Here is a 22569-nt window from a genome sequence, read left to right as displayed (position 1 = left end):
ATCGTATTTTCATGCTTGGTTCTAAAATAATGTTGTTTTAATGATAAACTTCTAACTAGATATGAATTGTATTTCTTTGAACTTAATTTTAACTAAAACTCAACGCGCTCATCCAAATATGCAGTCAATGTAGTCCAAAGAAACAGACTAGAAAACGTATGAATTATTCATTATGGCATAGCTGTGACAGCATCAGGAATCTATCATTAGGACAAAATCACTGTTGAGATTTACATTCAGCATCCCTGGTGCTCATGTCAGAAAAACACAGCCATGAGATTGGCTAGGTGTTTCCAAAGAATTTGAGTATTCATGCCTATTGTTATCATGGAGAAGGTACACATGGTTTCAAAATTTTCATAAAATTCTGACACACTATGTACTTGTTCACCAAACTGCTAAAAAGAAAAGCAGCAAGAAAATAGATGGTGGGAAGGTAATTAGGCTTGGCGGTGCTGAGTTAGGTAGAAATGGGTAGGTGTCAGGTGGAGGCATCATGCATTCATCGCCATTAAAGTAGATCTTGCGAGGAAAAGCCCACCCCTGCTTGAATGTGAATGTATCCTTGTCCTTCTGAAGAAGCAACTCTGATTGAACATTCCCAGTTGGTCCAGCTTCCATTAGAAGATCATTGAAGTATTTCATGCCATAGAACATGCCAGTGTCATCTGCATGCACAATAACAACATGCTTGAAAACTCATTCTTAAAGTTATTGAATTATAATAGAAACTCAAGAAGATTGATTTGCTTGCACTCACTTATTGAACCATAGGGAAGAAGAGGCTTGTAATTAAAACTGAAAACTTGGGTGAGATTATTAAGATTTGGATGCTGAACAGCAAGAGACCAGAGAGAGTGATTCATCCTGTAATTGAAGTTTGTAATGGCAATCTTGACTCTCCAATAGTCCTTATAGTTAACCTTGACATGCCAGTGAACCCTGATTGGACACATGTGATGAGTGCATCGCAACAATGGTTCATTGTCTTTCTTGGGAGTGTGGAGACCCACCATGCTGAGAATTTTGGAGTCACGCCTGCATACCATACCAACAGTGATGAGAAGTTATTGGAAATTCTCTACTAATTTACATAACACATATTAACAGATTCCTTGAGATTGTGCATGACCCTTTTACTATTTTAACGTTTACAGAAATCTTACTTGACACAATTCTTCTTGTTGTGGCAGCCACAGGCACAAGAGGGACAAGGGGTGATAGTTTCATTATAGAAGGAAGACAAAGATACACAACAACTTGGATTCTTTCTTGCCAGGAACTGTGAGTACGTGCAGGTAACATTCCATGTCACTGCATAAGAAAAAGCAAATGAGATTTTTGAGAGTTGTTAATGGTGAAATTGGTGATCAAACTGAAATTGTGAGGTTAGAGATTATACTTAGTGCTTGAGTCTTGCGGCGCTTGTCAGCGGTAAGGAAAGTGGTGGAAGGAACAATCTTGGCAGGGCCACAGGAATAGCCTGGTCCAGGAGCCAAGAGAGTGAAATTCTTGGGAAGTTTCACTGTCTTGTTTGTGGTACCAGCTTGGCCTACACTAACTTGGAAGGATGAGATAGCTTGTGAAGGATCTTGGCCCCATGCAGCCACCACTCCACCCTTGCAGCAGTTTGAGAATTGCTGGTTGTAAGGAACACCAGGGAGTAGGTCTACAACTGTGGGAGTTTTCTTGCAGCAATGAGGTATGTTGCCTTTGAACTTAGAACAATCTCCTTGTTCTGTGGCTTGAGCTCCTACCATGGTCCAAATCACTTCTCTCTTGGCCCATGTCCATCCCAAGGTCCATCCAGGATTCATGATGTGCCGAAACATTTGGAAATTGTGGACTGTTACAGTTGCCTGATAGAAAATCAGGTGAATCAGGTGAATTCATTGCATGACTCAAGGATTTGATTAAACAACTAACAGTTACATATTTTATTTTGGAACTTTTCTGTTTAATACTTAGGCTGGTTTCATTCATGCATTTTACTGCAGCAATTTGTTAAAGCAACTTTAACTAATTCTTAAGTTAAATCAAAACATTATACTGAGCTTTCTTATTAACTTGTTTTAAAGAAAATGAAAGCATTAAGTATAACTCCATTGCATGAAATCCATTTTGCAAACAAACACACTTAAGTATAAAACAAGTAGCAATGCAGATTGTGTTACCACATAGCCATCTGGTGTCCAAGACATGATATCCCATTTGATTGTTATGTTTCCGTTTGGATCCAAAGGATCATAAGCAACTGAGACAACAAAAAGGTATAACATTAGTTGAACATTCATGTGTTAGTGAAACAAAATCAACATATAGTGAAACTTGTATCTCACCTGCACAAGAGAATAACACAAGAACACAGAAAGTTGAAATGACAAGCCTCATTGTCTGAATACGTGTTTGATGTTATGAACTGCTACAATTGGGTCCAAGAAACTATCAGTGAGAAAAAGTTTTATAGATCAAGAGTAGTTGAGAGGAAGAATGCTAAGGCATTGCATGTATAATATTGTAGAAGAACCTTCGAGGGAATTCTCTTGGAGTTCCAGTTATGTCTCACCTAATGGTTGTTATGAACCTGCACATTTTTGTTGCTATATATCACTATCTTACACTTGGAGTTTCTGTTTAAGTTTCCCTTTCTTAAAGCTACCGCTACAGATCAGAACAACATGCTGTGAGAGTGAACATAACACTTCAACGGTCGTGTTTGAAAGGGAAAGGAAATTCCTTAATCAAGAAACTTTGTTTTCTTTTTTCTTTTGTCATACTTCAAATCAAGAAACTTGAAACAGTGAGAATGGAAACAAGGTTTTTCAAAAGAAAAGAAGGACTTTTTTCAATGCCCCATTTTTCCCTTTCTAGTTTGCAAGTGCAAATTTCTCTCTTTCTTTTGAAAATTCTCCAATAATGATGTTTGATTCACTTGATATGGACGTACAAATGGTTGGATAAATTTGGCAGAGACCTATTACAATGGTGTTCTTGTGCATTTGGTAGATATGTCGGTCTCATAAAGTCTTTAAATAAAATAAAATAGTAATGTATATAATTTCAAAACATCATAGTAAATGTTAGGATTATTTAGGTTAGAATGTGGGTTTTACAATTGATTTATAAAACAATGTTTGTACTTCGTTTATATATTATAATTGATTTATAAAGTAATGTTTGTACTTCATTTATATATTATAATGTAGTTTTATCTCGATATAAAACTTCTAACAAAGAAATTTATTTTTGATCGTAATACTTAAAATAATTTAATTTATTATTAGTGTGTGTAAATAACAAGGTTACAAAATAAGTTTTTTATTTTTTTAATTTAAATGTTATTAGAAATGTTGTCTATGCACTAACTTACAAAATAATCTTTGTGAAACTAAGAGAAATAAAGAAAAAACAATGAGAAACTTTAACTAAATGATTTAATAAAGAGAATAAATAGCCATAGAGTGTTGCATACGTTTGATGAATGAGATCACCATGTGAAGAAAAAAAAATCTTTCAAATATTTAATGTCGTGAATACTTAGGACATGAATTCAAATTGTTAAGTGAGAACAATCTCATGTTACTAAATTTATACACGATCGATTAAATATTTGAATAAACTAATAAAAAAATACACATAATATATTTATTTGCTTAAACAAATTGATATTATAGGTAAAAGGCACATTCAAAAAACTTAAAATTTGTCTTCTAATATTTTTTTAAAATTTTATTTATATTTAAATTTATTATTTATCCACTATAAATATGGGTGTATATTTAAAGTGATTATTTATCCACAATGGTTTTATAAAGTTTGATGCATAAAATCATAGAAAGAATTTCTTCGTTCGGATGCGAAGAAAACAAAGAAAGGTAGTTATTATAAATTTCATATTATTTCTTTTTTAAAAATATATTTATTTTTTCATTATAATACAATAAATAATTAAAGCATATAAATAGAAATAATAATTAAATATTTATAAATACATTTTATTATTATTATAATAATTAAAAGAATGAATAAAATAATAAATAAATTATTTATTTGTTTTTAATATAGGTTTTATATTAAAATAAAAATATTAATAATAATAATAATAAATTCATTTAATTTCACTCATTTAAATTATATATTTTATTGTTTTATTTGTTTTTTTTAGATATAATTTTTATTTTTAAACTAAAATTAAAAAATCATTTTAATTGTAAATATATATATATATATATATATATAATATTTTAATTGTTTTAATATATTTTTATTTTAAGATATAATTTAAATTTTTTAATTTAAAATTCACTTTAGCTTTAATTTATATTTTTATCTTATAATTTCATCTACTAAATTGTTCTTTAATTTATCATATCCATCACATTCATCACGACTTTGAATAAGGGTGAACAAAAAATCTGTTTTCCCTTATCTCATCCAGTTTTGCTCTGATCTGAGCCACTAAATACCCATTTTCTAAATTTTGTTTTCTAGTTGTCACCCTTATTACATAATTTTTCTAAACTAGATTTCCTATTTTATTTATATGGAAATTGTAGTATATGGCAATATCTTACATTTGATAAATACGAAGGATCCATATTATCTTGTCAATTGCCTGTAAGCAATTAATTACATTAGAATTGTTTGGAAAATATATTTTTAACAATTTTATTTAATAATTTTTTTATAATTATAATAGTTTATGATTGATAAAATATACAAATTAATAAAATAATAATATATAATTTATTATACAAAAATTATTAAAAAAATTATTAAAATATACTGGTCCTTTTACTATTACTGATATTAAGTCTGTTACAGGAATGAGTAGTTATAAAGCAGCTTCTACTATTTTAAGATTATCATCGCTATCCAATTCATGATGAATATTGAAAGCACTAGATTTCGGAATCTCTACCGTATTTAGAATTCGATTTGTTAAAATCTAGAATTGAAAATGGTATTTCGATGTGATTAGTCATTAATCCATTGTTAGTTTTTTTAAATGTTAAGAATTTATATAATTTATTATTAATCTTTAATGTCATTAATATTATTACATTTTATATATTATTTAACTTTTTATAAATTTATAGTAGTTATTTTTTTTAAAATATAATTTAAAATTAAAATTAGATTTATAAAAAAATTAATTTTCATCATAAATATAAATTTACAAATGGTTTTGGACTTAAATATCAATAAAAATATTTGAATCTAGATTTAAAATTTGATCAAAATATTTGGATTTGGATTTTTTAAAAAAAATCTAATTTTGCAGCAAAATTATATTTGAATCCACAAGTACTCCCATTTTCTGAATCTAATTGAATCTGGATTAGATCTTTAAATATTCAATCCTGGATTACTTTTAATTTTCACACACTTTCATCTCAAATATATTCGTTTTACAAAATTTATTTTTATTCCAAACAATTTTATCTTCATCTCTTTTTTTTCCCTCAAATTCATTCTCTCACCTCTATCTTTAAATCAAAACAAAACATAATTCTCACCACTTTTTTCATTTTGGATTTAATTATGTTAAATAAAAATCAAATTTTAACAAAATAACATAAACATAAATAAATTATATAAATAAAGAGGACAATAAATATAAAATTAATGAACCTATTAATTTGCCGCATTTACTTTCACTAATATTAATAAAAGTAATAGTAATATAGCAATTATTTTTTTTTATTTTATTGTTATATTAACAAAATGTATTTTTAAATCTTCAATTATTTAACTATTTAAATATTTAAACAATTTTGTCTATTTAAAAGAAAAATGCTTAAAAATTAAAAAAGAATATTTTTTAATTACAAATTTTTAAGAAAACTTTAAATCTATAACTTAAGTAATGGAACATACTCTTATAGTCCAAGAAAACTCTAAAAAGGAAGATTGAATAGAGTTTAAAAACTTTTCACAAAAACAACTTTTAATTTCTTTTACAGGAGTTAAATTGTCTATAATAATAATTAAATACTTGAGTTTATAAAATAACGTTTAGAAAAAATCTTTGAAAAACAAAAGTCATAAGTCACGTTAGATTTTATACAGGTTCACTTCAAACTAAACTTTTAAGGTTTTAAATTCAATCTATGAATTGTTTGTTGTGTAATTTCTCTTTATTTGTGCAAATCCTTCAATGACAAAAGATTTATTCAAAAGTTTTGTGCTAATTCTAAAAGACGTTGTGAAATACAAAGATATTCTAGAAATGTTTCTTCAATGCTTTTTGGTCTGTGCAACAATATAATTTCTCTACATAAGCAAAGTAGCATCTGATAACCTACAAAAGGCTATAACAACTCTTTCAAAGTCAATACTCCAAAATAACGAATCTTTTACAAAGTTGTCCATAAATAGAAGATTACATGAAGAAGAGAATACAACGAGGAATGAATTAATTACACATATTGTTATGCTGCCAAAGTTCTTTCTTTTTGATAGTGTGTCGTTTAGTTTTGAGAAAATATCTTTGTAACAAGGTTTTTTTAGATCTTCTTTGTATTTATTAATATCTTCTCTAAGATACTTTTCATCTGTACTTGTTTTAAAAAGACTTTGTTGTCTTTGAATAATCAGGAGTGATTTAAAACACTTGGTTTGTTTAACTTAGGGGAGTTAAACGATTTCAATCAATTAAACTATTGTAAAACCAGAAGTGGTGAAACTTGTTATAACTTGTTAAAATTAGTGAAACCCTTTAAAAGTGCTTAACGGATAACTGGATGTAGCTTAGTTTGATTGAACCAGTATAAAAATGAATTTTCATCTCTAATATCTTTTGTGATGTTTACAAATGCATTTAGAAATCCTTAAATGTTCCACGTTATCAAAGTCTAACAATTATTGCAAAAGAATTTCAAACTCTATTATCAAAATTGACATCTCCAAGTGTGATATTATTACTCAATTGATATTACAAATAAGTGAATTGATGTTACAAATGTGAAATGATAAGTGAACTTATCTAATTTTTATGAAAAAGATCTTTGATCACTTATTGTTTAAGTTATATAGGCTAATAAATGGAATAATGAGAAGACGAAAGAGAGTTTATTGTATATATAATATATGAATCAACGTACTAGATGTTTTAAACTTGTCTTGTATTTATGGAATGGAAATTTGAGATACTTATAGTATGAGAAAAATACCCGTCTCTTATATAATTCACTTAATATAAATATTCCAAAAGATATTAATAAATAAATTTCTTTGAATATATATATATATAGAGAGAGGAAGTGATGAAAGACTAATTGATTTATTAATATTATTAAAATAAAATTTATATTAATGACGTTAAGACCAAATTTTCTTTTTGATAACTTATTTCTTTATTTGTTGCATGGCAGATGACATGATATAAATATAATTATGTATATGACACATATAAGTTATGAAAATAGATTTAGAAGGGGTAAAATATTCACTTTATATTATTTTCATAAAGCATATATATGTATATGAAAATATTTTGTTAAGACTAAACTTTATTATGAAAATGATTGAGCTTTACAGACAGTCTTTTGAACGATAGATTAATGTTATTAGTTTTTGGAATGTTACAATATATAATATAAATTTATAATAAGTAATTTACATTAAGGTATAATATCAATAATTATTGATTTAACTAAAATATAGAAGTTAAAGTTTAAACTAAAAATATTCAAAACAACTAGTGAAAATACTTGGGCTAGTTGTATGTGTCTGTAACATCCCAATAAATATAACCAAAGCTATAATTTATTTTAGGAGTTAATATGAACAATAAAGGAGAACAGTAGTAAATAAGCATAGTAGTATGAAATATACTTGGAATTTAAAATTGTAAAATCAGTAATATTGAATACAGCATTTACAAAATAGACCGAACGGTCTTGAATGCAATTCATTGACCTAACGGCCAACATCAAAAGGTTTCCTATACTGAACGCTTTTACAAAACACAAGGAGATGAAAACAACTATACTAAGGACCGGACGGTCCTACATAACTTTCAGGCACGGCCTCCACGGGTTGCTCAGTCTGCACAACATCCTCCAGAGTGTCTTCCAAAGTAGCTTCCAAGGTATCCTCTGCTCACACCCAAAAGGATGATCATTGCAATGAAGAGAATAACCGAACGGTCGAACACCGAACGGCAACATAGACAAAGCACAACAGATAAGGGTAAGCTTATGTAAATTTAATTAATCCTTTCAACATACAGGTAAGCAAATAAACAGAACCAAATCAACATGTTATACACACAATTACTACACATGCATACTAAGTTCATCAACTTATGACCGACCACTAAGACACTGTCCGGACGGTATGAACCACGTAGCCCGACGTCCCTAGCACCCGGTATGGTGTAATAGCTGCCTTTACTTATCAGCTGCCACCCGAGGTTAGTCCTCAAACGATCATCTGTTCGCATGATCGCGGACCTCCCGCCATTCCCACACATGAGTAACCTTTCTCTACCTGAGAAAGCGTCATCACGGAATATCAGGATCAGGACGACACTAGGTCTGACCATATTCATACTTTACCAATCATCACCACTTCATGAGACATTCCTCCATTGGAATTCCCTTACTCAACCAAATTCAATATATGTTCATTATTACTGTCATCCTGAAAGGGTGTCAAGAAAATGATCGGATCATCAACGATAGAATAAAAGATGGAATGAGACAAGGATACATGACCGAATGGTCCAACAAGAACTAAAACTGGATGCCCTGGAACATTTATAATAGTTGACCGGCTGATCCGGCAACGAATAGAACTATCCACCAAAGACTTAACACAAATAATGACCGGACATTCAAATCAAAAGTGAGACTGAATAACAGAAGAATGTCAAATGGTTGGCCGAATGGTCCGAAAAGGAATAAGACCGTAACCCAAAAGATTGACTATAAGTGATAGTCATCCGGACGGTTTGGCAAAGGATATTATAAAACAAGTACAAATCATGGTCGAAGGCTGGTCTAGGATCGGACACTTCTCAAACAGACGGAATAAGAAAGGAGAAACTCTTTAAAGAGGTAAAAGAACTTTAGTCCACAAACCGGACGTTTCAATAAACAAAAGCTCACTAGACCATTCAGTCACTAAGTGACCGAACGGTTTCAAAAGAAGGAATATCAGATTTGCATATTTTACAATTTAAGTGTCATCCTAAGGCCGAACACTTGTAAGGTCGAACGCTAGGTTTATGACCGGCGTTCTTAAGTAACTATCAATAAAACATTTAAAGGAAACCAACTAAGTTTAATAAACACACTAGGCCGATCAGTCCGAACAGACCGAATGGAAAAAGGGAGGACCAAACGGTCCTAATGACCTTCGATCTCAGATTCATATTTTCTCTAAGTTTTATACATACTCATATCAGTGCAGAATTTATAGTTCATACTTATCATACAACTCATACAACAACATACCATATTTCAATCATAAGAAATCAAGCAACATACTTTAGATGTGAATCATACATTAAATCAGACACACATTCAAACCATGCAAAGAAATTATAATTAAACTTTATAAGCTTCCCTTACCTCTAATTCCAGCTAAGACTTCGAAAGTAGGTTGGTAGCAACTATCTCTTCTAAGTTTCCAAAGTCTAAAGTGAAATACAAAAGTAGGTTCAGAGGAATGGTTTACAAGTACATGCAAGCTTTAATGGTGCATGCATGCAGGAAGTGAGAAAGCTTAAGTCAATAACGAAGTCTTTGGAACTTACCGGATGCAAACTGAAACCGAATGGTTCAAGTGAAAGGGACGAGCACCAGGAGTCTTCAGACGTGATCTGAATGGTGATCGGAACAGTAGATTGGTTAGGATTTTAGAGGGAAGGTTGGGAGGTTTTTAGAGAGAAGGAGGAGAATTTGAGACTTCCAGAAAGTTTGAGTTTGAGGAAGAAGAAGATTGCATGGGAAAAGTGGCGTCAGGCTTCCAATCCCACCTTAAATACTGCCTCCACTTAGAACGTTCGGCCCACTCCCAGCGTGCCACCTGACTTCCACTTTCTGGGGCTTCACTGCTCTGCTACTGTTACACGGATCACGAAGGAATGGAATTAAAAACTTGGCAGAGTTGGTCTCCCACTTTACCAGGGAAGACCGGACGGCTGACACGTGTATCCCACTAAGGGGGTATTAAATGGGGTGTGAGAGTGTCTCTAAACTAAAACATAATATTTATTAAAGATAATTATGAAAAAATAATTTATATAAATTTTTATTATTAAATAATTATTTGAATTTTAAAAAGTATTTATTAAAAATACAAAATTGTAAAATAATTATTTTAATTTATATAATAATTAAATTTTGATTAACTGTAGTGCTCGTTTAAAGGTAAAAATGAAAATGCATTATTTTAATTAAAAATAATGGATAAAATTAAAAAATAAATATATTTTTAAATTTGTTAAATAAATTCAAAGATACGAGTTAAAAAAGATCTCCAACATTATTTTCGTAGCAGAGAAACTTTTTGAAACTTTTCATAGTTAAAAACACTTTTTATTGTCATTTATATAAATAGAGATTTAGCAAATTATTTTAAAGCAATTAAAGTAACACAGTTATAATTATACTTGTTTTTAAATTAAATTCAAATTAAACATTGTTTTATTTTAATTTTAATATAATAAAATAATTTTAGTTGATATAATTAAATACTAAATAATTATATATGAATGATTGATTTTAATATTTACGTAATATTACATAAATAATAAATTTAATAACGATAATTTATATTACAAGGCTATTGCATAATACTTACTCTTTTTAATATATTTTCTTAGAAAGACTCGTTTCTGTAATTTACGACTTTGGTAATTTTTTTGACTTTGACCCTACGAGGCATTCATTGAGTTGCAGTTAGGGTTTAAGAAAAAAAAAATAAAAACAAAAACTGTTTCGCTTTTGCATAAGAAAAATTGAAAATTTCGCAATAGGGTTTTCAGTTATTGCAATTGAAAACCATGTATATAAACCCTTGCTATGTTGGTTACCCATTCCCACGTTCTAAAACTGCAATTGAAGCTTGTTTCAGCAACTAGAATCGGAACAAAACCTCTTTCTCTTTTCAAGGTTTGGTCGTTTTTCTGCTCGAAAACCGTAGAACGAGCAGAAGAGAAGGACCACACCCTGAATTTGTTTTTGCATGATATAGGAACGACAATGTCTTCAGATCTCAATGACTACAAAATCATCAAGGAAGGAGAAGCTGAGATTCTCATGCACGCAAAAAATGAAGTCTTTTACAACAAAACTCAGGTGATGAAGTTTGCCTTTTTATTTACATAAATTTTAGTTTTTTGGGGGTTTGGCTTTGAAATATTGCTTGTGCTGGAAAACCCAGTTGAAATTTGTAGTTTTCCCTCTGTCATCAGATACATCTTTTGCATGTTTCATGATAGGCAAATGTTGAAAGTTGAAGAATTGGATGATGTTGGAACCTTTTCAATTATTTTTGATGACGGTTATTGGTTATTAACATGGTTACTAGTATGATTTTATGAGCAAGTCATTATTCATTCTATTTTGTTACGTTTATATTGAATTCCTCTGTTTATTAACTTTTTCTTCTAGGCGTGAACTGATGAATTCAATATTCGTTTAGTATAGACTGACCCTTCTTCCTTCTTTATAATTATTAGGTTAATAACAGGGACATATCAGTCGCTGTTTTGAGAACATTTATATCGAAAAGGAAGCAAGAGCACGAGGCTATGTTGTCCAAGAAAACAAAAGGGGCACCAAAGGTACCTGAAAATAATGAACCTTCTGAATTAGTTAAGGAGGAAGAACTTGACACAACTCCACCAGAAGATCATAAATCTAATGGGGAATGCAAAATAGAGGAAGATATATCTCCAGAAGAACCTTGCAGCACTGTGGAAGAAGATTCAGTGAAGGTCACTGAAGAATGCAGCACTACAGAAGGTCAAATCAATGGTTCAGAAGGAAAGGGACGGAGGGAACTGAAGCCCCCGAGAGTTCTTGAGGTTTTGTGTAGTTGCTATATTTCATTTATATAGGAACTCTTTGACATCATGTTGACACCATCATTGTTTTCTATTAAATATTGATTTAATGTAAATACTTTTCACCGAAATACAAATCCAGACAAGTATCATGTGTATAATATATGTTCTCTTGCCGGCATACAGGCTTTGTCTGCATCTGGGCTAAGGTCTCTCAGATATGCCCGCGAAGTGGAGGGAATTGGTCAAGTTGTTGCTGTGGACAACGATCAAGGTGTTTCACGGGTTTTTCAGCTTATATTGTCCTTGAATTTTATTCTATAGTTTTAAACATAGAAAGTTCTGCTTTTATATGGTTTGTCTGCTCATTGGGTATTTACTATTGATATTATCTGTTTTGAGATTAGTTTACTTTGATTTTTCAGCTTAAGAATCTGCATGCTTACTACAATTTTTTTTTTTGTTTTGCATTTGGCAGCTTCTGTTGATGCTTGTAGAAGAAACATCAAATTCAATGGTTCAGTTGCAGTTTCGAAAGTCGAGTCTCATCTTGCTGACGCTCGTGTATATATGATAACCCACCCCAAAGAATTTGATGTGGTAAGTGGATGCTACGTTTATGTACTTGTGTTAACCTTTGTGAGGAAATGTGCTTTTCATGATCTTTATGTGTGCTGTTTTTGTCAGGTTGATCTTGATCCTTATGGTTCACCTTCTGTGTTTCTGGATTCAGCAGTTCAATCTGTTGTTGATGGAGGTATGCTGATGTGTACTGCAACAGACATGGCTGTGCTCTGTGGGGGGAATGGGGAGGTCTGCTATTCAAAGTAATGTTATTACACTTATTGGCTTTAAACTTTCTTTGGCATTTGTTTGATTGGTGGACTGAACATCTAATAATTGTTATTCATACTAGGTATGGATCATACCCATTGAGAGGGAAATATTGCCATGAAATGGCTTTGAGGATTGTGCTGGCTTGCATTGAGGTATATATATAATGTGGAATTTCTTGAATGTTTGTTAATACTTAAATTTGTATCCTCCGGTTATTTGGATGCCTAGATTGATGTTAAGTAGTCAATCAGTCATCAAAGACCGAATATTGTGCAAAATTTTGAATCTGTTTAGCATCTATCTATATTATGAAAGTTTAAGTGTGATGTTTTCTTACCAATTGCAGAGTCATGCTAATCGGTACAAGAGGTATATTGTTCCTGTGCTATCCGTGCAGATGGACTTTTATCTACGTGTTTTTGTTCGCATATATACGTGAGTTCTCTACTTTTTTTTATCATGTGCTTCAGTAAATATTGTTAGTGTTTGCAAATTAATGATCGTGACATAAAATATAATTTTCTTTTATCATGACTGAATGAGGAAATACTTGGTTGCAGTTCGGCTAGTGCTATGAAAAACACTCCCCTAAAGCTCTCATATGTTTATCAGTGTACTGGTTGTGATTCTTTCCACCTGCAGCCCATTGGAAGGACCATTTCCAAGGTGTGAACCCTGTTCTAGTCTGTTATTGTCATCATTTTGACACAATACATGCTGATTCACTGTTTCAAACTTCTTTGTACACCTAGACCTGCTGTCATGATAATAAGCTGTTCTTGACATTTGTATGATTTGTTATGTCTATATGCATGTATTTTACATGCTGATTCACTGTTTCAAAGTACACNTAGACCTGCTGTCATGATAATAAGCTGTTCTTGACATTTGTATGATTTGTTATGTCTATATGCATGTATTTTACATGCTGATTCACTGTTTCAAAGTACACNTAGACCTGCTGTCATGATAATAAGCTGTTCTTGACATTTGTATGATTTGTTATGTCTATATGCATGTATTTTACATGCTGATTCACTGTTTCAAAGTACACCTAGACCTGCTGTCATGATAATAAGCTGTTCTTGACATTTGTATGATTTGTTATGTCTATATGCATGTATTTTATTTTTAAATGCACGCAATATTGAATATTAATTTTCTCACCAATGACTGATATTACTTCCATTACACTCTAAAGCAAGTTACTCGCTCTAGTGAAGAAGGATTCATATGTTTTATTCATCTGTCCCTTTTTGTGTGCCAAGGACGAACTGAGTACAAGATAAAGATTGTTGAAGTTAAAACTAGAATTTTAGGGGGCATTTAGCTCATCAATTTACATAACTTTTTAGTTATTTCTTTGCATATTATAAAATGTAATATGGAGTTGTGGTGGATAATCAATTCTATTATGACAGTCTGGAAGTGTTACTTTTACACTAAATTTTACCGTCTCTTCTTGACCACTGTGTTTTGAGGATTGGGGTTATGCTTTAGCAGTAGACCAAGAGGGCTGGCATGTTATACTACTTGTTACTTTCTTGGCTGTTTAAAAACCATGACATGTTGAGGGGAGGAGCATAATTTCATTTTACCTTTTCAGAATACCAGTGTCAGATATTTGCCTGGCTTTGGTCCTGTTGTTCCTCAAGAATGCACTGACTGTGGGAAAAAATTCAATATGGGTGGTCCTATATGGTCTGCTCCTATCCACGACCAAGAATGGGTAACTGCTATTCTAGCAGATGTGAAATCTATGAAAGACAGATATCCAGCTTACGATCGCATTTCAGCTGTGTTGACTACAATATCAGAGGTGTGTTTCTATGTTCATTTAAGATGCATATGCACGTAACATTTTACATTACAATTAGTTTGCCCAAATCTTCTAAATTGTAATATTAAGTGAGTATATTCTTTGCAGGAATTGCCTGATGTTCCCCTCTTTTTGAGTCTGCACAATCTCTGTGCGACCCTCAAATGTACTTCTCCATCAGCAATTATTTTCCGTTCTGCAGTGATCAATGCAGGCTATCGTATATCTGGAACTCATGTTAATCCATTGGGGCTCAAATCAGATGCACCCATGGATGTTATTTGGGATATTATGCGTTGCTGGGTAAGTGATCATGCATGGTTAAAACCTTTTTATTTATATGTTGGCTTTGTTGTTTGCTGCAGAATCGGATTTTTCTGCATGTATATAAAACACTCCTAGATAAAACACATTGCCCCATTTAAAGATGCTTTGAGTAGAACTTATTTGGGTTGCTTGGGTATAATGGGAAGATTTATAAAGAATGATTTGCATTTTTACTCAATTGTTCATTGATTATCTCTCCCTTCAGGTAAAAAATCATCCAGTGAAGCCTCAGCCAGCAGATCAATCAGGAAGCATCATCCTTGCAAAGGAACCAGTTCTACAGGTATGTTAGTCATTAAAGCTTTGGTCTCAAGCAAGATGGGGTTACTCCCCTTCTCCTTATCCCAGCATTTTTATTATGTGCTTTTGGATGGATAAGTCAAGCAAGTCATGGAGGAGGATTTTATCTAAACTAAGATGTGTGCATAGGTTTGTGGTGGGTGAATTAGAAAATTTTGTTTTGGCCAAACTTGGTATTATTAAGCACTAAGCACCACAAACATCTTCCAACAAGTTACTAAACATATATTAGTCAAAACCATGAACTACTAAGACATGATAAATTATTTGTGATGTAAACATATATCCGTCGTTATTTACTTATTGTATAGCAAGGCTTTGGGCCATGTGGTGAATTTCTATGAACTTAGATATTGGTCATTCTTCGTATTTTGGCATATGGTTTGCTAGGAGTATGATCAGATGTAGTGTGGTGACTAGAACTTTTCTTATCTGTCTTTTTCAGGCCAATTTTGCTCGTGCTGTAGCATCTCTCAGCAAGGCTCAAGCTAAGAAAGTTGCACGCTTTCTTCCAAATCCTGAAAGACACTGGGGTCCAAAACTGAGGGCAGGTCGTACAATTACTAGCAAGCATGTCTCTCTTTTGGGTCCTGAAGCTATCAATGGAGCTCTCAATCAGGAAGACGAAGAAGAACCGAAAAGTAAGAAGCCAAGGACTGAAGATACTGTCACATCTTAGCTCAAAAAGTTTTGAAATTATTTTCATCAATCTAGAGGTCATGGAGTTCTAAATTATGGTTACTAAAGAAATCCATTTGTCTTCACTAAATTTTGCAGAGGTAAACGAGTAAAAGTAGATAATGTGCCTTGTTTCTCAATTAACAAGTATGCAAAATGCTGAGGGGAGATTAAGGCACCATGCATCAAATTAGATGTTAGAATTTGTCATTTATTTTTGTCTTTTGGGATTATTATGGAAATTGTACTCTGTGGATTATTTTTTCTTAGTGACTATGTATTTGTTGTTTCTTATAGTAGTTGAAGTTTCAAACATTGAGCGAAAAAGAAAAATAAAAGGAAATTGAAATATTGCCTTTCAAGTTTAGCCCTACATATTTCTGTCTTTTCCCTCTTTGTATAAAAGCTGTTGAAGTCCTTTCCTAGTGTAAAAATAATGACCCTTAATGGCCACTAGACTTGAGTATGCAGGTTCTTGAAGGATGCTCAAATTGTTTGGTGGTTATTATAATGTTTTTTAAAAAACAATACTCACTGAATTGGTGCAATCCATGTGCATTGAACCGATTTCATTTATTATATAGTTTTTTCCAAGAATTTATTATTGGTATTAAGATTGTTGCGATTCATGAAGTGTGATGTTAATTCACAGCAATATATCATGACTATGTTTACTAGTTTATCTTCATATTGAAATTTTATTAAGAATGATTGACTTTAATGGTGTGGACTGTACTGCCTGCCATTTTAATGGAGGACCATACAGGGTTCAATTTTGTCAACATTTTGCTTGCGTCTCTACAAAACATTGTTAGATGCAGAAATATCAGTGTTAAAAATAACTTGCCACACATTTGTAACTCATGGAGAATATTTTTAATAGAAAACTGTAAATGTTCTGTAATTAATATTCTCTTTAAATGGATGTGTTAATTAAGAAGAAAAAAAGATTTCCTGTAATGCTCATAAATATATTTCAAAACAGATAAACATTAGTATTTCTAAAATCAAATTGATTTATAATGGATAACGGATTAGCTCAATTGTGGTTGAATTGATAATAGCAAAATATATATTTCTTTAATGTTATATTAAACGATAAATTAACATATTTAAAGTTAGGTGAAAATTTAAATCAACAAAAAACTTATATTTTTTGGCCAATAGAAAAACTTTATTCCATTTCTTATAAGATTATAAATATTTACATAATTAAATAACATTTATTATACATAAAATTTTGGCATTTCTATTTATTTTATAAATCTTGGAGCAAGAAAGATTTGAAAAATAAAAAATAGAAGGGATGTTGCCTTATTCTTAATTAATTTTAACAGGTTTGATTCACAACAACTTTTAGCAACAGTAGCTCAACCATTGTTAAAAATAACTCTTTAAAAGTGTTTACAATTCTGAAGAAGTTCACCCTCAAAGTACTTAGATGAAATGAAGTGATTAAGCTGCTGAATGATACTGCTCAAATCCAATATCTAATAAAAATAATCCTTATCAAAACTTTATCAATCTTTCCATGAAATCATAATAAAAATTTTAAGAACAGTGTGAACTATGTAATTTTTTTTTCTGAGATTTACCATCAGTGTCGGTGAGAGTAAAACAACAGTAGCTAAAACAGAACAGTGGCATATTCTATAAGTACTAAATAAAATCCCAAAAGCTATGGACAACAACTATACGGATTTACCACATACAGACACCTAAGGTCACGTATCCCAATGTCACAATAAATTGCCAGCACTAACTGAGCACCTAGTTTAGTACATTACACAGTTTATTACAAACTTTCAATGATGACCATCCAATGGAGCTAAAATACAGCTAGCCACTGCTCATGCAGAACAATTTCTCACATTAAACCAATGTCACAACCTTCCACATCACATAAAGGACTTGCAAACGTGTCCACTGCAGCTACACTACAATTAATGTTTACGTAATCATCTCATGTGAATGCAAACAGCAGTAAGTTAATGAAATTTTCATCATCACATTTTAGTGTTACTGTAGTTTTGCTTTATTCGTTCATCGAAGAAATACCACAGTTCAGTGCTAGAAATCAAACTACCATGATATCAACGACAAAAGTTTTCTATTGCAGTAATAAGAAAACTAGTAACAAAAGAAAGTTGACACTGTAAAGTTTATTCTACCAAAATACTGGTTTTCTTGTCTTGTTCCATATCTAGTATTTCCAAATTCTCTATACCAGCAACTATTTCTATCTCCATCAATAGTTGGTTTGACAAGTTTTTGAAGTTATTTGTAAGTTTTCATATAAACTGGTTGAATAAATAGTCTACATTGTAAAGAGTTTTTGCATTTTTATCCAATCACAAATAGTTATATTTGATAAGCATATTGAATCTTATAATAATTAACTTAAAAGTTATATTGATAAATAATGATTCTTGTTGATTGATGAAATTATTTATTTACATTTTCTGCGTATGGAAATTAAACTCTAATTGGATTTTTTCATCTTCTCATGAGAGGGAAATCACTGTTATAAATCTTTTATGTTTGGAAATTCAAGCTAGCATTTGATGAAAAGTAGCTGATTTGAGTGGCAGAAAAATTACAGAAGAAAAATCAAACTTTCTGAACACATCAGTTTGAAAACTCGATCACTGTTGATTTGGTAATGAGCCATACATTGATATTCTTCCTATAATAACACTTGCTTCAGTTGAACTTCAGAACCAGCAAGTGATAAGGTCCTGAGTGATGTGTGTCTACTAAGGGTACAAAAATCACAAGAAAACTACTAGACCATTGTACTTTATTCTTCATAATCTCAAAGCATGAAGTGAAAAAAATAGAATTACAGCTAATCATGCTGCAAACTTAAGTGACACTAATTGTAAATCGAAAAGAAATACTTAAAAAAAGTACAGCATATAAATAGTTCCACTTCTAGTCCAGTTTCAGTGGTTGCTAACCAAGATCTGTTTATGCTTTGCCATTGGCCTTAGATGCTCCAACAGGGTTAAGATCATCCCAAGCCTCAATCCAAGTAACCATGGCATCTGCCAGCTTGTCAAAGTAAGGATCAATCTTTGAAAGCTTTTCCTTGACTTGTTTGGAGAGCTCAATGTAGCACTTCTGCACTGTGGTGCATTCTTTTGGAAGCACAACATTCTGGAAGAATGGAATAATGTCTTCCTGCCAGAATATGCCTTTGTACTCTTTCCTCAGGTTAACAAACGGGTTGCTAGCCTTGCTGTGATAGATGTATGGAAGACCAGTCTTGATTCCTAGCCCCAGATGATCACAGATCACCTGAATCACCATCATCAAAGTATCTCATTTGTTTTTTGGCTATAATATTCATTTAGCTTATAAGGGTATGCATGTGAGGAATCTATTTACCGAACTTATCTATAAAACAAAAAATTGTGTACTTGTTTAAGGAAACTTTGCAGAATAACTTAATGAAAACAATCTAACCTTAGTTCTGCTTTGATGAGTACTGACATAACAAGTGTGTGATTAGATCATGTTATCAGAAGAAATAACTGCTTAATTTTACTAACTGTCTAAAGGGACCAATTGTATGTACAAATTTAAGCATTACTAAATATCCATTCAACTGTTCCTATAAAGTTTTACACTGGAAATAAAGGAAAGAAACTGACCTTGCAGCACCAACCAGCCCACATATCATCGTAGCGTCCAATTGGTTGACCATCTCCCATGAGACCAAAGTACATCGCAGGTCCAATGAGATCACGATCGAATGCCAAGTTCATTCCACACATTGGGAATAAAGTGCCTTTTGGAATGGTCAGAACAGCATCCACATACCTTGTACACAATGACAAGAGTCACAATCAAAATTGTATAGGCTAACACTTTGTAGTTTTTGTTAGGTAAAAGGTTCAAAATAAGGGTATTACTATGTTATATGGTACTATATATATATACCTAGTGTTCCTCTCAAGAGGCTTCACAAGTTGTGTAGGAGCATCATAGTCTGGGATGTTGAGCCAAAGACCATGAGAAACTGCAGTTGGTGCACCTTCACGAAGACTAAAAGGGTATCCACGAACATAATCTGCTCCTTCTCTGAAGGGGTCATAAAGGGTATTGAAGAAGTATGGTGTGGATGGACACAGAAGGTTTTTAATATGCTGCTCAAGTGCATTAATCTTTTTTCCAGATGGTTCAGTGGCAACCTGGGCCATAAAAACAATAAACTAGTGAATGATTTAATTTAATTAAAAAAATGTAGCAGCAGAAAAAGTTAGATATTAATCATCATATAAAAGTATAGACAAATGATTATAAAATCAACTGATAAATCCAAGGTCCGCAGAAGATATGGCACTGCTGACATGTGAGTTCAACAGATAAAGGACAGAGTTAATACTATGGAATATATACCAATGTAATACTTTGCAGTAAAAATTACACCCTAGCAGGTAGAATTGTAAGAAGAAAGGCATTTTCAAAGACTATGCTTAAAACTTCCAAATCTCATAGCACAGATGAGCAAAATAATATTTCACTAATAATCTAAACACCTTGAAGAGAAAGTTCATCATCACAGACCACAAAACATGGATCTAACTCATGCAATGGCCAAAAAGTAAAAAAGAAAACAGTAACAGCACCAGTTGCACATTGAAAACATTTGGAGAATAACAATGATACAGAGCAGAATAACAGAATCCGTAATCTAGAGGGCACAGGAGAATCTGCAACCAAAATCATTGTATGGAGGCATGAAATTGGTCACTCAGTTCAAAAAAATCACTTCAAGATCTCTCCAAACATCGAACAAAAGAGCAAACAAATGCAGAACTTTGATGTGGTTTTTTCATATGCTTTTTGTTCTGTACTTTTATCAAAATTTGTGTCACTCTATAAATCCATGCGTGCAGATTTTGTCCATTAACAAAATGGAGACACCCAGAAAGGTAAAAGGAAAGGAAAACTCACAAAGCAGTCATCATCAATGGTGAAAATGTACTTCTTCTTAGACACCATGTAGCCAAAGCAGCGGCAAGCAGAGTCCTTGAAGGAGATGCAAGAGGCCCTTGGACCCAGAAGCTTGTTGATGTCATTGCGGTTGTAGAGTTCATAGTCAAAACCAGGTGGAACCTTAATGGTTTTGGTGGGGTCACCATCCTGCACAATGATCAAATGGTAAGGCTCAAAGAATGGCCTCCACATCTCAAGAAAGTCAAGGTTTCTTATGGTGGGGATAACGATGTCAAGCTCATTTTTGAGTGGAGGTGGCGATGTGACATAAGAAGTTGCAGTTGCCATTGCAAGAAGAAGGTTAAGTTGCAGAGAGAAGAGAAAGAGAAAGGGAAAGGGTGAAGAGAAGGGAGAAAAAGAGTGAGCTTTTGAAGAGAAAGAAAAGGAGGTTGTAGGAGTATTAAGGGGAAAAGAGAAGGGTGTAACACGTGCAATGCCTAAGTTATCGGCACTAGTATGGGGTGTAAACATTAAAGGTTCATGTCTCTGAATGTTTAAGGTAACAATGACTTCTTCAAGAGGTATTGCCCGCAAGATGTGCTAACTTTTGTGGATCAGAGAGAGAACCCAACATCAGTGTTGCACCGTCCAACAAAACACAAAACAAACAACACCATTTCGTTTGAGGTTTGCGTTTTACTGTTATGTCTAAGGAGTTATCATTTTTCGTTCATCAAAAGAGGGGTAATGCAATAATGTGTATTGTTATTACATGAGTCATTCCATTGTGACTAAAAATTACTTTTTTTTTTCTTAAAGAAAAATCACATTTTAATATCATTTGCATATTATTTGATAATTATTTTATGTTGATGTGTAAGATTATTATTACTAATTATGGAACGACTGATATAATATAATATTAGTATTATTTATGTATTATTTTGTGATCGATGTTAATATTTAAGATTATTATTTTAGTTCTGAAATAATTTTCGATCACTCGTATAATATTATGATGTTAAAATATTATTAAAAGAATGTTAATAAAATCTTTTGATTTGAAGCTGTCGGTTGGCAAAAGCTTGAAATCAAATGATTGTAAATTTGAGGAAAAAAAAAAACTGTGGTTGAAGTATTTTATGAATCTTTATGGATGAAAACTGATTTTTTTTTATAATTTTACAATTTTCAAAATTCAGTTTTAGATTAAAAAATTTACTGGTTTTTTATTCATAGATTTAATTTTGTAATGTAACACTTTTAATTTCCAAACGATTTAGAAAACTTCCTATAAAAAAGTTATTTAAATTGTTTGACAGATTAACAACGATGTTAGACCGAAAAGAAGTGAATATTTTCTTTTAAAAAACGACTAAAGTTATACTTCGAAAATTTTAGATAATTACAAATATAATTTACGGATTTTTTTTATATGGGTTTTAAGTACAAACAATTAAAAAATGTTAACAGCATTCAAAACGTAAGTGAAAGAAAAAAAAAGTTAAAAAGAAAAAGAATAAAATAGTAAAGAAACACTTGTTGTGTAAAGTATTTCAAAAGGCCTGAGTTAAACAAATATTAGTAAAGATTAATACTTGACTTGTGTTAGAACTAATTCATGATATTTTAATTTATAGAT

General features: G+C 31.7%; 3 protein-coding genes across 6 annotated transcripts; 1 reads left to right on the top strand and 2 right to left on the bottom strand.

Annotated features, from left to right (window-relative positions):
- Positions 1–132: 132 nt before the first annotated feature.
- LOC106779314 (COBRA-like protein 4) lies at positions 133–2912 on the bottom strand. Of its 2 annotated transcripts, XM_022776534.1 has the most exons (7): positions 2528–2912; positions 2340–2419; positions 2175–2254; positions 1403–1859; positions 1167–1314; positions 761–1038; positions 133–668 (listed from the first exon to the last, which is right to left on the bottom strand). In XM_022776534.1, the coding sequence occupies exons 2-7, from the start codon at positions 2389–2391 to the stop codon at positions 388–390; spliced, it is 1296 nt and encodes a 431-aa protein (XP_022632255.1). In that variant the 5' UTR covers positions 2392–2419; positions 2528–2912; the 3' UTR covers positions 133–387. The 2 variants fall into 2 exon arrangements, with proteins under 2 accessions (XP_022632255.1, XP_014522888.1); XM_014667402.2 differs by having other exon boundaries at positions 2340–2912.
- Positions 2913–10954: 8042 nt separating this feature from the next.
- LOC106779313 (probable tRNA (guanine(26)-N(2))-dimethyltransferase 2) lies at positions 10955–16345 on the top strand. 3 transcript variants are annotated; one of them, XM_014667401.2, is made up of 13 exons: positions 10956–11312; positions 11696–12043; positions 12209–12296; positions 12501–12622; positions 12710–12849; positions 12939–13011; positions 13206–13294; positions 13420–13525; positions 14466–14678; positions 14787–14981; positions 15211–15288; positions 15751–15946; positions 16083–16345. In XM_014667401.2, exons 1-13 carry the CDS (start codon positions 11037–11039, stop codon positions 16094–16096), a joined length of 1938 nt encoding a protein of 645 aa, XP_014522887.1. In that variant the 5' UTR covers positions 10956–11036; the 3' UTR covers positions 16097–16345. The 3 variants fall into 3 exon arrangements, with proteins under 3 accessions (XP_022632254.1, XP_014522887.1, XP_014522886.1); XM_022776533.1 differs by lacking the exon at positions 16083–16345 and having other exon boundaries at positions 10955–11312; positions 14787–14984; positions 15213–15288; positions 15751–15938; XM_014667400.2 differs by having other exon boundaries at positions 10957–11312; positions 15751–16345.
- A 2270-nt stretch (positions 16346–18615) lies between these two features.
- LOC106779290 (UDP-arabinopyranose mutase 1) lies at positions 18616–21552 on the bottom strand. Its single transcript, XM_014667370.2, has 4 exons — positions 20946–21552; positions 19929–20179; positions 19640–19808; positions 18616–19283 (listed from the first exon to the last, which is right to left on the bottom strand). The coding sequence occupies exons 1-4, from the start codon at positions 21456–21458 to the stop codon at positions 18954–18956; spliced, it is 1263 nt and encodes a 420-aa protein (XP_014522856.2). The 5' UTR covers positions 21459–21552; the 3' UTR covers positions 18616–18953.
- Between the last annotated feature and the right edge of the window lie 1017 nt (positions 21553–22569).

The sequence above is a fragment of the Vigna radiata genome, unplaced genomic scaffold (genome assembly GCF_000741045.1).
Source record: "Vigna radiata var. radiata cultivar VC1973A unplaced genomic scaffold, Vradiata_ver6 scaffold_190, whole genome shotgun sequence".
In the NCBI taxonomy this organism is placed as follows: domain Eukaryota; kingdom Viridiplantae; phylum Streptophyta; class Magnoliopsida; order Fabales; family Fabaceae; genus Vigna; species Vigna radiata.
This window is presented reverse-complemented; position numbering and strand designations above follow the sequence as displayed.

Bases quoted from the DNA above. Each gene is read 5' to 3' on its own strand.
- LOC106779313 (XM_014667400.2), top strand. From the start codon at position 11,037: ATGTTGGTTACCCATTCCCACGTTCTAAAACTGCAATTGAAGCTTGTT. The intron at 14,982-15,210 runs GTAAGTGATCAT...CTCTCCCTTCAG, and splicing joins GGGATATTATGCGTTGCTGG to GTAAAAAATCATCCAGTGAA. The intron at 15,289-15,750 runs GTATGTTAGTCA...TGTCTTTTTCAG, and splicing joins CAAAGGAACCAGTTCTACAG to GCCAATTTTGCTCGTGCTGT.
- LOC106779314 (XM_014667402.2), bottom strand. From the start codon at position 2,391: ATGAGGCTTGTCATTTCAACTTTCTGTGTTCTTGTGTTATTCTCTTGT. The intron at 2,255-2,339 runs GTGAGATACAAG...TTGTTGTCTCAG, and splicing joins TGTGTTATTCTCTTGTGCAG to TTGCTTATGATCCTTTGGAT. The intron at 1,039-1,166 runs GTAAGATTTCTG...TATGGTATGCAG, and splicing joins AACAAGAAGAATTGTGTCAA to GCGTGACTCCAAAATTCTCA.
- LOC106779290 (XM_014667370.2), bottom strand. From the start codon at position 21,458: ATGTTTACACCCCATACTAGTGCCGATAACTTAGGCATTGCACGTGTT. The intron at 20,180-20,945 runs GTGAGTTTTCCT...TTTATGGCCCAG, and splicing joins CCATTGATGATGACTGCTTT to GTTGCCACTGAACCATCTGG. The intron at 19,809-19,928 runs GTATATATATAT...ATTGTGTACAAG, and splicing joins CCTCTTGAGAGGAACACTAG to GTATGTGGATGCTGTTCTGA.